The sequence below is a fragment of the Alligator sinensis genome, unplaced genomic scaffold (assembly GCF_000455745.1).
Source record: "Alligator sinensis unplaced genomic scaffold, ASM45574v1 scaffold1092_1, whole genome shotgun sequence".
NCBI classification, from domain to species: domain Eukaryota; kingdom Metazoa; phylum Chordata; order Crocodylia; family Alligatoridae; genus Alligator; species Alligator sinensis.
In genome coordinates, this window is record NW_005842252.1 from 1,345,609 (window position 1) to 1,359,811 (window position 14,203).

General features: G+C 43.4%; 1 protein-coding gene across 12 annotated transcripts in view; it reads left to right on the forward strand.

Moving 5' to 3' along the window:
• Window positions 1–14,203, forward strand: part of NPNT (nephronectin) — a 98,256-nt gene that overhangs the window by 68,408 nt on the left and 15,645 nt on the right. For 6 of the 12 annotated variants that reach the window (XR_003094989.1, XM_025208785.1, XM_025208787.1 and 3 more), the window contains 6 exons: window positions 5,069–5,164; window positions 5,766–5,861; window positions 6,552–6,650; window positions 8,050–8,072; window positions 11,033–11,102; window positions 13,487–13,743. Coding sequence is in view for 11 of the 12 variants with exons in the window: in XM_025208785.1 (XP_025064570.1) it covers window positions 5,069–5,164; window positions 5,766–5,861; window positions 6,552–6,650; window positions 8,050–8,072; window positions 11,033–11,102; window positions 13,487–13,743 (641 nt within the window). In the remaining variant the exon portion in view is untranslated. The remainder of the gene's footprint in view (window positions 1–5,068; window positions 5,165–5,765; window positions 5,862–6,551; window positions 6,651–8,049; window positions 8,073–11,032; window positions 11,103–13,486; window positions 13,744–14,203) is intronic. The other 6 variants (XM_014521761.2, XM_014521759.2, XM_025208792.1 and 3 more) reach the window with 3 other exon arrangements.

A 14,203-nucleotide genomic window follows, 5' to 3' on the forward strand; every position in this document is an offset into this window, starting at 1 on the left:
TCAAGCCTCTTATACGGCTAACAGGCCAATCGCTAGCCGCCACGTGTGAATAATTTAGCACTAGCCAATCACAGAGAATGAATTTGCATACCAGTGGCAGGAACTCTTTTGCACCGTGCATTCCTCTTGCAACATGAGCAATGCACTCTGCAAAAGAAACTGCACAAAAGGCGGGAAACTCGTCCCTGCACCGGGGTTTTCCTCTGCAACAGGAAACACTCCCGTGCAATGCTCTGCAACTTGGTGGGGATAATTGTGGTGCCGAAGCACACACACAATCATGCCTTTTGGGTCATGACAATTACTTCACATTAATATTTTCCATTAGGGATTTTTAAGAATTCAAAAGGTCCTGGTTTAGCATTGGTCAATCTGAGTTTAAGCACCAAGCTGAATAGCGCCTTTTAAAAACAACATACTGAACTTGCCTTCTTGAGAGCCAACTATTGCAGCTCCAAACAAAATAGAAGCTTTCAAGCTACACCAATTTCTCTCATATCCAAGAAGATCAGGGGGCATTTTTAGGGCAGACTGAATCTGATAATGCGGGCATGCCATTTGTTTGGTAAGACTGCTGGGAAGGATGAGTAGGACCAAGAGTGAAAGTCTTTTTAAGATTTCAATTTAGACTTATTGTCTGGCTGAGGTAAATTATCATCTGCTTCTGTATATTAATGCTTAAGCTGCCAGGTGGTAAGTGGTATTGTAAGTTAGGTTTTCAGGTTATACAGAAAATTAAGCTAACCAAAATATTAAAAAATCAAATGGGGGAAATAACTTATTATAAAGAGCCAGATTCTAGCTCATTTATGGTATTTTATTCTATAAATAGCCACACTGAGGTCATGGGGCCTATTTGTGGAGAAAGTTATTATTCAACATGAGTAAGAGCTTAGGAATATGGCCTGCAGTGCTGACAAACAGAAAAACATACCTTTCCAACACTAAAGAGCTTACAGTGGGGAAAAATGAGGAAAACAAAACAAAAAGGAAAGTACCCACTTACCAGAGTACATTAGCTTGCTGGTTTTTTCATTATTAATATGACATTTTTCCATACAATAATTTATCATTACCTGTAGCATTCAAGCTTTAAAGGCATTATAGTTGGTTAGCCAGTTACTGTAAATGGTGGCTTTTTTATTCTGATTCTAAAAGTCATAGCCATATACTGCAAAATCTACTTGAATCTTGATTTAAGTTAACATTTATTTAACTTGCTGATATTGAATTTTCTGCATTTTATAGGCAGGAGGTAGGGAAGTGTGGTACCTTATAGATCGACAGATTCAGAGACACCAACTTTTATAGGCCCACTTCATCAAATGCTGTGTATGGACTTGCAGAGATCATTTACCGGTTGGAGTTGTATGTTCAGCTATGCTACTTACACATCCAATCAGGAGCAAAAGGACTCTGCCTAAAAGGTTTTTCTTGCTAATTCTGGATGTGATTTAGTACAATTAGAACCATACTTATTTCAGTTGAGAATCCTATATCAGTTCCTCTTTAGTCTCAGTCACAGAAAAGCCCTGTAAATATACTTTAGAACTTCTTCTAAAACTGTGAATTGCAATATTTGTCTAGGTTTTATTCTGTGTTTTGATGGTGTAAGTAATTGAACATCCCCACAAGTATTTTAAGTGCCACCATAGACTTTAGTATTTGGAGATAAGTCTGCAACACATTACTGCTGTCATTAAATGTTGCATTTCTGAAAGAGGAATTTTCAAGACAGCTGTAGCAAATGCAATTATTTAGCTACAGTTTACAGCTGTCCTTCAGGCATAATGTTTGTGTATTATATCTGGACACTTAAATTTGGCACGCAGATCATAGTTAGAAGGATGCTATAGGATATTCGGAGCCATTGTGAGCTGTTAGTATAGTGAGGATCTTTGGAATTGTTTGGCATTTCAAGGTCAGGGTATTTAAGGGGCAGTATAATTAAGTGTCAGTTGCGTGTAACTGTCTTAATTCTGCAGCTCTAGTTCCCACAAAGGCCTTTTACATTTTAAGGAGTGGTGGCTTTTTTTTTTTTTAGCTTCTCATGCGTCTGGGTGAAGCTCCAGGGGGACAGAACCTGTATTACACCAAAAACTATAATTAAGGTTGAGGTTGAATGTCCTCTTTTCTTTTTTTTGTTAATCAATTGCTCCATTTCAGCTGTTCATATCTTTCTGAGATCATTCCCTTTTGGATATGAAACTCTATGTACTCTGTGGCAAAAGGTAAAGCTTGCATTTCTTTTCTTTCACTTTTTTTCTTTTTAACTCTTTCAGCAAAATACCTTCAGCCATTTTGAGTCCTTCATGCTTGCAAGACTCATATTCCAGTGAGATGTTTTCTTGTAGGATGGCAGGGCAATCAGGAGACTGGAGGAAATGGGGTAGAGGATAGCTGAAACCAGAAAGAGTAGCAGGGTGGCATGAGGCTGTTCGTGAGGGGAGAGCAGCATGGGTGAATGAGGAATTGATGTTCTCAGTGCCCAGAAGTGGCACCTCACACCTTGACCATCCTGTGTTTTCTGCCAGATAAGCTGGCTAAAGGTCAAATCACTTTGCTTCCCTTTCTCAGTTCTTAATTGGGAAGAGATCAGAAATAAGCAGTATATACAGCCCCTTTCCATCTCCTCCATGTGACTGAGGTCCAGAATGGGAGGAGAGTTGGAGTGTTGTGGTTGTGATGGTCCAGGAAATATATGAGAAGCAAGGTTTGGCTTTTTTTTTTCTTGTGGTATCTTTTATTGGACCAACTGTATAGTTGGGAGAGATGTTAGACAAGCTGCTATGCACAAAGTTTCTTCCTTCATGTCTGACCTGAAGAAGGGAAATTTTATGTCTGGAAGCTTACCTAACATCAGTTCAGAACTGGCCAACATCAGAACAGGGGTCAGCAATGTTTTTGGGCAGAGTTCCAAAAACACTCGCAACATCGACGTGTAAGATGTTGATGTGCTAAGGGCAGATGGCAGGGGAGCCACAAGGGGCCTGATCCTTGTTGTGGCACTGTAGCCCGCACCCCTTCTGCAAAATGCCTTTGTGTGCCATGCTCTAGCACCCATGCCAGGGGTTGCTTACCCCTGCCTTAGAGGCTGATGGGTTCAGAGAGGACTAAGCTTTCATAGGCAACAGGCCATGCTTTGTTAGATGCTGTGAAAGCTTAGCCCTCTAAACCATTTATTCTCTAAGGTGTTGCACTGCTACACCCTTTGCCTGACATTGGACTAACACAGCTAACTACCTTGCTCAGTTCAGAACTGGAGGCATTTCATAGTTTCATAGATGTTAGCACCCCTGCACTTGGGCAGGAAAGACTGCTGGAATCAGGTGACCCCAGCAAGATGAGGGTCAAGACTTTTTTTGAAGATCACCAGGGTGGATGACTACCACCTCTGCAGGGAGCATGTTCCAAATCCTTGGTACTTGACTTGTAAAGAAGTTTTTCCTTATGTCTAGCCTGAAATGATCCTCAGTCAGCTTGTACCCATTATTACTTGTCCTCCCCTGGGAGGCCTTGATGCATAGATGCACCCTTAGGCCCTGTTGTATGCCCCTTATATATTTATAGGCTGCCACCAAGTCCCCTCTGAGTCTTTTCTTCTCCAGGCTGAAGAGTCCCAAGTCTTTCAGCCTCTCCTTGTATGACCTGGTGTCTAGGCCTCTAATTATGCATGAGGCCCTCCTTTGGACTCTCTCAAGCTTCTCCACATCCTTCTTGAAGTGCAGCATCCAGAACTGGATGCAGACCTCCAGCTACGGTCTCACCAAGGCTGAGTAGAGAGGGAAGATGCCATCCTAAGCCTTGCTTGAGATGCCTTGGTAGATGCATGTCAGTGTCTGATTAGGTCTGCCAGCTATGACATTGCATTGGTGGCTCATGCTCATTTTGTCAGTCATGACACCCAGGTCTCGTTCAGATGTGGTGCTAGCAAGTGTAGCACTGCCAAGCCTGTAAGTGTGTTGTGGATTATTTCTGCCCAGATGGAGGACTTCACATTTCTCCTGAATTAAATGACATCAGGTTGAGGTCTGCATACCTCACAAGCCTGCCCATGTCAGCCTTTATTGTCAGCCTGTCTTCAGGCATGACCACACTCCCCCATAGTTTGGTGTCATCAGCGAACTTTACTAGCTAGCTTTTAATACCCAAATCCAAATAATTGATGAATGTGTTGAAAAGCACTGGTCCGAGCACAGAACCCTGAGGGCTGGAGCTGGAGCTCTCACTGCCCAGCAAAATGTGAGAATTTAAGAGCCAAACATGGCAGCAAGGAGAAATGGGTGACACTTGGCAGGCTTTTAATTATGTGTACCACAGTAGTGGCCAGGAGACCCAGGCACTAATGAGGGTCCCGAGAATGCTAGGAATTATAAATAGACCATCCCTGTCCCAAAGAGCTGATAGTTTGGTACTTTGATATTACTTAGTTCGGCCTCAGAACAGCCTTTTGGTGAAACGAGCAAGGATGGGAAAACTAAAACACAGGGTGTAGGTGGCTTGTCTGAAGTAACATGGCAGTTTAAGTCACAAAGTATATTCTCTTCTTTTGTAGCTCAGTAGTCATATCATGGCCTCTGTGTTTCCAAGTGCTGTTCAGATGCATAAGACATTATTGCTTATTCTCCTATGTGACCATGATGTCAGTTGAAGGACTCCCCCAGGTGGAAGTTGGCTCCAGACCCCTTGAGAAGCTGTTGTATAGGGGCCTTATTGCAGAATGCTTTGTACCATTTTATTGTACATAGAAACTGCTTTTCTTAAGAAGAGCTCTGGGGAGAAACTATGTTTCAAGGACAAGACTTTTTTAAAAACATTTTTCATTTAAGGAGCCCTCAAAACATTTGGAATCATGTTTTATGGGTCCCAGACAAATGTTGCAGCATATATCACTGAGGTAGGCAGTTTATGAAACTTCATGCAAAATATAATTAAGTATATTGAATGCTCCAAGAAGAGCACAATGCCTGAAGCTTTCTTTTGGTTTCTTTTTTATTAAAGATAAAGGTAGCTAGCAACGTGGTTCCTTATCCATCTCATACATTTTATTCAATACTTTCTCTTACAGTTCCACGCCAGCCAGGAGTGAGCAATAATCTATTTGAAATATTTGAAATTGAAAAAGGGATTAGTGCAGATGAGTATGAAGCAAATGATGATCCAGGTAATTATCACACCTCCCAATTGATACTTTCACTTTTTATTTAAATGTTTCTTTGGCTACAAATGTGTGTGGCGGGACAGTAGGGGGTGCTACTATGTTGACCCACCTGCCTCACTGTGCCCAACCAAGACCACATTTCGTGCGTCTCCCCTGGGGCACCTATGTCCAGCTGACCCCTTTCCAGGAGCGCACCCTCAAGCCTGGGGTTAATCGCTGCCATCACCTGGGCTCTGGTCTCTGTTTGGGCCCTGTGCAGCCTGGGGTACACAGACCTTGCAGACCTTGGTGGGGGTTACCCACTGGTAGTATTTCTGGGTGTTCCTTATAGCCTGGAGCCACCCAGGATGTTTTCAGGTAGAACAGAATCAAATAATCAGCCAAGCTCTGCTAGGAGTGAAAAGGCTGTCCCTCCTCTTGAACATTCACAACTAGGTGTGTTGTATCAGATAGCTTTTATTAATCTGAGAGAGGGAGAACAGGGAAGGAGTACAAGACAAGGAGTATTAAAAAAAAAATGCCTTGAGCAAAACAGAACAGACTTGTTGGCCCTTCCAACACATGGCTAAAGATGTATAACCCTAATTTACTGGCTAAATTTCAGGTAGGCTACTTACAAATACATCCAGAGGATTCTGGAGGCCCAAGCTTCTATGTGTATTTCCAAAATGCCTGCTGGAGGAAGCCCCCCCCCGACCAGGTGACCTGACCTTTAAATAACTTTTCTGACCTCATCACTTCTGGCTTCAACCAGAAACAGACATTATTTGAACCCTTCTGACGTGGTCAGCAGCCCTCGGAGTGACCAGAGTCACCAAACTGGTTCCACAGGTTACTTGGTGGGAAACTCAAGACAAAGGGTCTTGACACAATAAGGAGGAATGGGAGATGGTCCAGAGGAAGCAATATACACAGCGCAAACAAGATTCACAGCAAAATAAATCCAGAGACACTTGACCACACACAACCCCAAATATGTATGGGTGTTACATTCTCCCCACCAGCCCAAAGCGTCCCAATCCTGGGGAAGACAGAGGGTGATTTTGTCACAAAGTGCATAGGCAAAAGTTAAATATGTCTTTTATAGCATCTTTGTTTTAATTCTGTTCCTTAAATGAATTTGTCTTCATTCTTCCTTTACCAACTCAGATTGCCTCTTAAAATTTACTAACACAACTTCTGCGTTGATGTAAAAATAACAAAATGATAATGTTATTCTCCAATGACTTGTTAATGTGGATGCAGATTCTTTTTGTGTAGCTCCTTATGTTGTACTTTATTTTGACAGGTGGACTCGCTTGTAGATTTTATCCATGCCGAGCTGCTGCGTAATTCAGCAGCCACAAGAATCCAGGACTGTTTCTATGCATCTTTGTTTTGTACTTTGTAGGTATCCTGGTGCACAGCTGTAACTTTGATAGTGGTCTCTGTGGCTGGATCAAGGATAAAGATGATGATTTACATTGGGAACCAGTTGCCAATCCATCAGGTAGGACAGTCTTGTTCCACCCCATTTGTTGTAGCTTAAGAGTCGAAGCTCACTCCCTTTAAAATGGGAGGCAGAACTCCCATGGCATTTGAAGAGAAGCAAGGATTTTTTTGGTGATATTCGATCAGCTGTATAATTGGGACACATCAACTGTATAATTCAGGCACAAAGTGCCCTTCCTTAGGTCTGGGAATGAAGCAGAACCAGCTTGAACTAAATAACAAGTAGAACAACAGCTTGTGTATAATTCTATATGTAAAAGAAAAACAGTAACTTAAAGGCATCTAGGAGGCTGTAAGGTAGGAGCAAAGACTGGCAAAGGAATGGCTTTAAAACAAGAGAGTGCAGAAGAATAGATAAGGTAGTTATCATAGAAAATTAGACCTCAGGAGGTCATTTACTCCAGTGGTTCACAACCTTTTTTGGACGAGGGCCTATTTGTAACCGTCGATGGCCAGTTCTGAGCCAGTGCCCCTCTGGTGACCTGCTGTCCCCTGCCCCCAGGCCCCAGCCCCCCCCAGTCTGGGAGGGGCAGAGGGGGGGTGTGGTTGGGGGGGCCCCCAAGCAGCCTCTTGCAAGCTGGAACTCTGCCAGCCTGCAAGGGAAAAGCCACGGTTTCCATGTTTTTCTTCTTGAAAGGGGAATCCATTTCTAAAGTTTGTTCGTTACCCTTTCATATATTCTTGTGACCCACTTCTGGGTCATGACCCACGGGTTGAGAAATGCTGATCTAGTCCAACCTCCTGCTCAAAGCAGGCCAATCCCAAACGAAATCTTCCCATTTGTCTAGCTGGGTCTTAAAAACCTCCAAGGATAGAGAGTCTACAACCTCCCTTTGTAACCTGTTCCCATGTTTTACTACCCCACTAGTGAGAAAGACAGATAGAATCACAGAATTATGTGGAAAACCATTCAGAGGGGGAAAAGGTTGTTATTACCTGTGGAGTGCAATGAGATTGGCAGAGAGAGCAGGTAGATCGTAATAAGCCACAAAGCCATTATCTGTTTTTAGTCCATGGTCTTCAGTGCCAAGGATGGTGATGAATTTGTATTCCTAATCCCAGTTTCTGAAGGTTTTTTGTAGCTTTCTCTTCAGTACAATGAATGTGAGATCAGAAAGGGAGCTGTTGCTCTGGCATTATTAATATTTTAATGTAACAAAACATCTCTCATACTTCCAGCAATTTTCTCAGCTTCTGCAAATCAGATTAGTGTAAAGGTTTTAGGACCCAATTTGGTTTCCTTTAAAAGTATTGGAGTAAATAGCTACCAACTTTGCTACCAAAATCTACATCTACTGAGCACCTAGACTGTTATGTTAGCTTGTATTTCTAAACCAGGAATACTGATGAAGAAACAACAAATATATTCAGTAAATGCTCTCTTTTTCTCTCTAAAGAATTGAGAAGACCAGAAAAGAAGGTATTTATATATTTCATCAGTATATTTCATATTTGAGAGCAAATATTGTAGTTACAAGGTATGAAGTTATTTTTAAAATTTGTGTGTAAATTTAATTTGTGGTTCTTATTGCTAAAATCAGAGGCAAAATTGGAAGTTCTGATTCCTGTTTAAATGCAAGGTTCTACCTTAACTTCCCAACTTACAGCAGAATTTATGGAAATTCAGTATAAAGTAGTTCAGAAGTTTGAATCCCTGGATCCAAACTAGTATTCATTCAGGGGCAGTAAACTCCTGCAGAATGACACTCTGGGAATTAGTTTCTTGACAAAAAAATTCAGTGAAATCACAAACGCACAGGGCTGGAAATCTGTCACCAGTGTATTTACCCACGTAGTACCAATAGTAATACCGTGGCATTATTTTAAACACAGTGCTGAACACCCTAGCACTGCAGAGATGGATTTTAGACACACCCCTCTGGTTCTTCATTAGCTCTCACAGGATTATGTCATGTACTGAAGCGCAGCCTCCAGTACATAACATGCATGTGTACTTGAATTGTCGATAGTAATGGGAAATGCATTCCCGTTTGTAAAATATCATAAGTAGGGCCTGGTTTAAATCATGGGCACCACTTGCAGCACAGCGGCTCCTTGCCCCTGATTGGCAGAGGGGCCTGTCAGCCCTGCTGCACGCTGCTTGCTTCTGATGACTGGGAGGCGAAAACCATCATTTTAAATATGCCACAGTTGTTGTGTCCCACTGCTTGCAGCTGACTGGACTGGATGCCAAAACTGCAACATATTTAAAATTGTGATTTTTGCCTCCCAGCCATCAGGAGCAAGTGGTGGGTCTGATGGGCACAATGGGAACTCCAAAATTAAAGGAGCCACCGCACTGCAAGCTGGGCCTGCAATTTAAATCAGGCCCTAATTATAAGTTAGGGGAGCATGACTGTAGGAAAGTCTTTCCCTCAGCATTTTGGTACATGGGCCAGGGTGTTGCACTGCTGTAAAGGCACCATTGCTCCTTGGGGAAGGCAGGGAGGGTATGGACACTGCACTCCTTTTGCCCAGGGGGGCAGTACTGATTACATTTGTTCAACAGGCTTGCACTGGTATATCTAGAATTAAACTAATACGGTACCTCCACATACTCCTGCTCAGGTGGTATATTTTCTCCCCTCGTGTCTCAGGGGCAGAAAAGAAATAATTATTATAGGCAGATAACTATGTTAGTTAGTTCAGATAACTATTTTAGTTGGTTCAGAAAGTAGGCATGTGTTCTGGAACAGTTTATACAACACATTTAGTGAAGCTTTTTAGGGCCAAACCCTTAGCTAATTGCATCAGTTGGAGCTTTGCATGAGGAAAGAGAAACAGTTTAAGTACTCTGAGTTTGGGCTCACTTTGAGGATCAGACTAACTGAGTTCATCCATGAGTTGCATACAGTTTCGGGATATCACTATTTTTAAAAGTCCCAGTTGGAAAAAATGCAACTTGACTGGCACAGATTGTTTTTTCCTGCCTTGTTTCACCATCGCTTTACATCCAAGGAGAATGTCCAGCTGTTGCTTCATATAGACAGGGAAATTAAAGTGTTCTGCCACAGGCCTTTGTGGAGTTGCACTTTAACCTCCCCAGACACTTCATCACTGACCTCAGGGCAGCTGTTCTTAGGCAGCAAACCTTGAACTGACTTGAACAGGGGATTGCAGAACAAGAAATCATTCAGACACTGGACTATGTTAAGTATGGTCTAAACAAGAAGTACAGATTTTAGCTCTTGTGACCCCTTTGTTTCTACCAATTCTTTGCTTGGGTTTTCCCCCCACCCCACCGCCTCCCTCCCCCTCCTTTCCTACCTTTTGTACTCAAATCACTGTCTCGACTTTATACGTTGCTCTGTGCATGTCCTCCTTTCCCAGCATCTGATGAAGTGAGCTCCAGCTCACGAAAGCGCCTACTATATATATCTCTAATGTAGTTAGTCTATAAGGTGAAAATCGGACTTGCCTTCTGCTTGACTTCAGACTAATATGGCTAACTAGGTCTCTCTTCCAATAGACACACACTGTTGCTATTGACATGACATAACCTGTTAAAATCTGTTTGCAAAACAAACATCCCCAACTCACCACCTTGCGTCACAGATTTAGTCTCACAGCTGGCCAACTAACTTCTGGCTTTTACTTTTCAACCCCCTGAGGTGTATTTTACACATTTAAAAAATCTTCATTTTAAAAGGTGTCCGGGTATTCCTTTGTCAGTTGATCTTACATGCAAAAAACAGGTTTAACTATGAAGCTCCATCCCAGTTGGGGCTTGTCTACACTCGTACCATTTCATTTTTGTACTTAGTCAAATTTATTGCCTACAGCTTTAGGTAAATCAGTACAGTCATCTACAGCAGATGCAGTTATGCTGGTATCAAGGGGAATGTGTCAGGATAACAAACACCCTCATAGCAGTATACCCATTTGCAATAGGTTGCACCAGTGTATTTATTTTTAACATTCAGATGCATTGCTGCAAAGACTACACAGAAAAAAGGCCTAGCAGACATAGCTGTAAGTGGATCCTACTAGATGTACCTGCCTAGAGGCCCTCATGAAGCATTAAATTTAAAACACTTGATTTAATCTTCTCGAAACTAATGTGATATGCAAACATTTTGTTGAAACGGGGACTAAGAGAATATGGATTTTTTCCTTTATTTCATTTGTTTGCAGTGCCATGGCACAATGTTGGCAAAAGTTGCATTAATGGTTGCTTGTAACATAGATAGCTCTGATTTAAAATCGTGTTTTTTTTTTTAAACAAATAGTAAAACAATATTTAAAATGGCCAAACCGAAGAAAAGACATTTAACTCGAGTTTAGGGTAAAAAATGGGACAATTTCAGAGGGCCTTAAATGGGGCCAAGAAGGAATTGTTCCCCCTTCTATTGATACAATTATTTTTTTAACCTTCCTCAGAAGTATTGGCGAAGCCTGGGGCGTTTTGACTGGGGTGTGACAACACGACTGCTGGGATTAAAACCTAGAGGTACCTGATTAGAGGGTCTTGTTCCTCCACCCAGGGTCAGACCGATCACCACAATGGGATTCAGGAAGGAATTTTACCCCATGATCAGATTGGTACAAACTGTGGGGGTTTTGGTCTTCCTCTAACAGGAGGTGTGGCTCCCTTCCTTCAGTCTCTTAAATGCATTTTAACAACCCTTTCAGCATTAGGACATGAACTGCCATTATCCTCCTGCTCTGCCTGTGGGAGGCTAGGGTGCTTTTGGTGTCTTTGGGCAATAAGCCTTGTAGTTGTGCGACAGGGTTGGTTGTGTAGTTTTAGGAATAGGTTAGACAAGGACTCGTACGGAAAAGCTGATTTTTTTATTTATTTATTTTTATTATTATTATTTTTTTAGAATTAGCTAAATGCTGTATATCTCTGCAAAATGGAAAAATATTTCCAGGCTCATTAACTTCAATAGCTGAGATTTTATGTGACCTTTACAACTTAATTAACGTTAAGACCCTTGCAGTGAATTTTGATTTTGACAATTTGCTGGTGAAAGCTGTTTGTTTTTGGTTTAGAACACATGGAGTTCTCAGCTGGATATTTTTAACCTCTTATATCCCCATGTTCCTCGTCAGTTGAGATCTGCAAGATCAGTCTGTGTCCTCTAGGGTCCCATTCCAACTTTTACCTTTGAAATATTTTTTTAATACCTTCTTGGTTTGGTCAAAGGGTTTTTGTAAGCTGTGAAGTTTCATTTATCATAGTTTTATCTTCATAGTTTTAAATGCCAACATGAAAGACTCAGTGGAAGAATTTATTGGGGATTACATATGTTTTTGATTTTGGCTTTGCACTGCCACAGGGACCTCTGCTTTCTATTTATTAACCAATATTTTTATGTAGGTATCTCTCCCTAAAGCAGTGGGGATATAACTAGGCTTCTGAATGAAGTTCATATGTTCAGCAACTGTCTAACATAAGCAGTAGAGGGAGCAAGATGGACTGACTCAAGTTCAGTAAGGTGGTTTAAATGCAGAAATAACACTTGCAGTAGAGACCATTACACAGGGCTCCCTCCTCAAGGGACTGCCATAACCAGTAGGTTACAGCATCAGGCTCCCTATTGCTTGCTCTTGTTCTGGCCCCATGAGTTCTCTACTCTTGGCTTCCAAGGAAGTCAGCTGCAACAGGAGTGGCAAAGGGTGTGCTTATCCAGTCTAACCCACAACTTGGTGAAGCCACTATTCTGGGAAGCTGGAGATAATCTGCTTTAATCACTGTAGAGACCAGAGTTCTTGGCTGCCCTCACCATGAGTTCCTAGGCAAGTGCTATTACTTTTAGGATAATGGGGAAAACAGTTGTTTTGCGTGAAGCTGTATGGATGTGTACAGTGTGCTCTGTCCCCACCCAAATAATTGGGGACTTTAGGTGCCACATCAAACTAGTTGAGATCATGACAGAGCTTAGGTGGGAGTTAAGTCCCTATAACTTTGTTATAGGGCTACTTACCCAGTTTTGGCAGGCTGTCGAGGGCCACATGGGTAGCCCCACCCCTTGACAGGTGCCCCGCCCCCTGGTCACCATCTTGGGACCAGTGTCCCAGGGCCAGCACTGGTGGGGCCCAAAGCAGGGCGCAGGCTGGCAGGGGTCTGTAGAGCTGGGCTGGGCTGGGCTGCACCAGCAGGAAGAGGGGGGAGCTGGTCCGGCTCCATAGAGCCCCTGCCAGCTGGGACTCCGGCCAGCTGGGTCTCCGCGCTCCGGACCCCCTGCTCGGGGCCCTGCCAGCACTGACCCCGGGGCACCAGTATGGGCCCCGTGCTCCCACTGGCTCCCCGCCTGCTCACACCCAGTGCCCCCCAGCCCCGCAGAGTGCACAGCCCCGACCCCCTGTTTGCCAGCAGGGAAGAAGCTGGTGCTGAGTGTGGGGAAAAGCGACCCCTTGCTTACCCCATGGCCGGCACTCGCCGCCTGCACGGGGCTGTCTGGAGCAGACACGGGCAGTCCCAGGTGGGCTTCAAGCAGCTGCAGCATGGGCCACAGAGCAGGGAAGGGGCTGCTTCCTCGCCCCGTGCTCCTTCCCTGCCCAGGGTCCCCCCCGCCCTTCTCCCCCCCCCGCACTTACCTGCGGTTCCAGTGCAGGGCAGCCACATGGTCCTAGGTCAGAAGCCCTGGCTGGGGCTTCCAGCTGCGGGGCAGGGCAGGGCCAGGCAGCCCCGCTGTTGTTGGAGCCTGCTGGGCTTCCCCTGGGTCCTACTGCCCTTGGCTCCTGAAATTTTTGACAGGAACCAAGGGCAGAGAAATATTAATTTTCTACACTTTTTAGGTGCCCCACGGGCCAGATACAATGGCCTCGTGAGCTGTATTTTGCCCACCCCTTCATTAGACCATTTTGAAAGAACTTTTTCTCTTGCAGGTGGACGGTATCTTACAGTCTCTGAATCCAAGGACAAAGAGGGAAGAGTAGCACGTCTGGTCCTGTCTCTTGGCCAGTTGGCTCATTCAGGGGACTTGTGTCTGTCCTTTAGACACAAGGTATCTGGACTACATCCTGGTGCACTCCAAGTATTTGTGAGAAAAAATGGTACTCATGGACCAGCAGTCTGGGGAAGAAGTGGTGGCCATGGTTGGAAACAAACACACTTAACTTTACATGGCTCAGGCCTCAAGAGCGTAAGTACAATTGGATAAGCTGTTTTAGTATTGTAAAATGAGGGGACTAGGAGGTGGAGCACTGGTTCAGTGCCAGCGTACAATTGATTTTTAAATAAAATCAACTGAATTTATCTTTGACCCTGGAGTAATAGGAGAGATAATTTGGACTCCTACATTAGTTTCCCCCTACACCTTCCATGTAAAAACGCCTACAATCAAAAACAGATAAAGGTAATACTAATTGCAGTCAGGAAGACTTGTAAACCAGGTATAGTCCCTCTTAGAAGATGGGCTATAAACACATACTCCATCCCTTTATCCTCTGATTTTCCCTAGTCTTGTCAGAATAGTTTTAAAGATCTGAGCTACCACAACTAAGAGAGCCCATCGGTCACAGACAAACCAAGCTTAATAAATATAAACAAAATTGGGTTTCAAGATAGCAATCCATATATTTTTTAAATGACTACTGATTTCC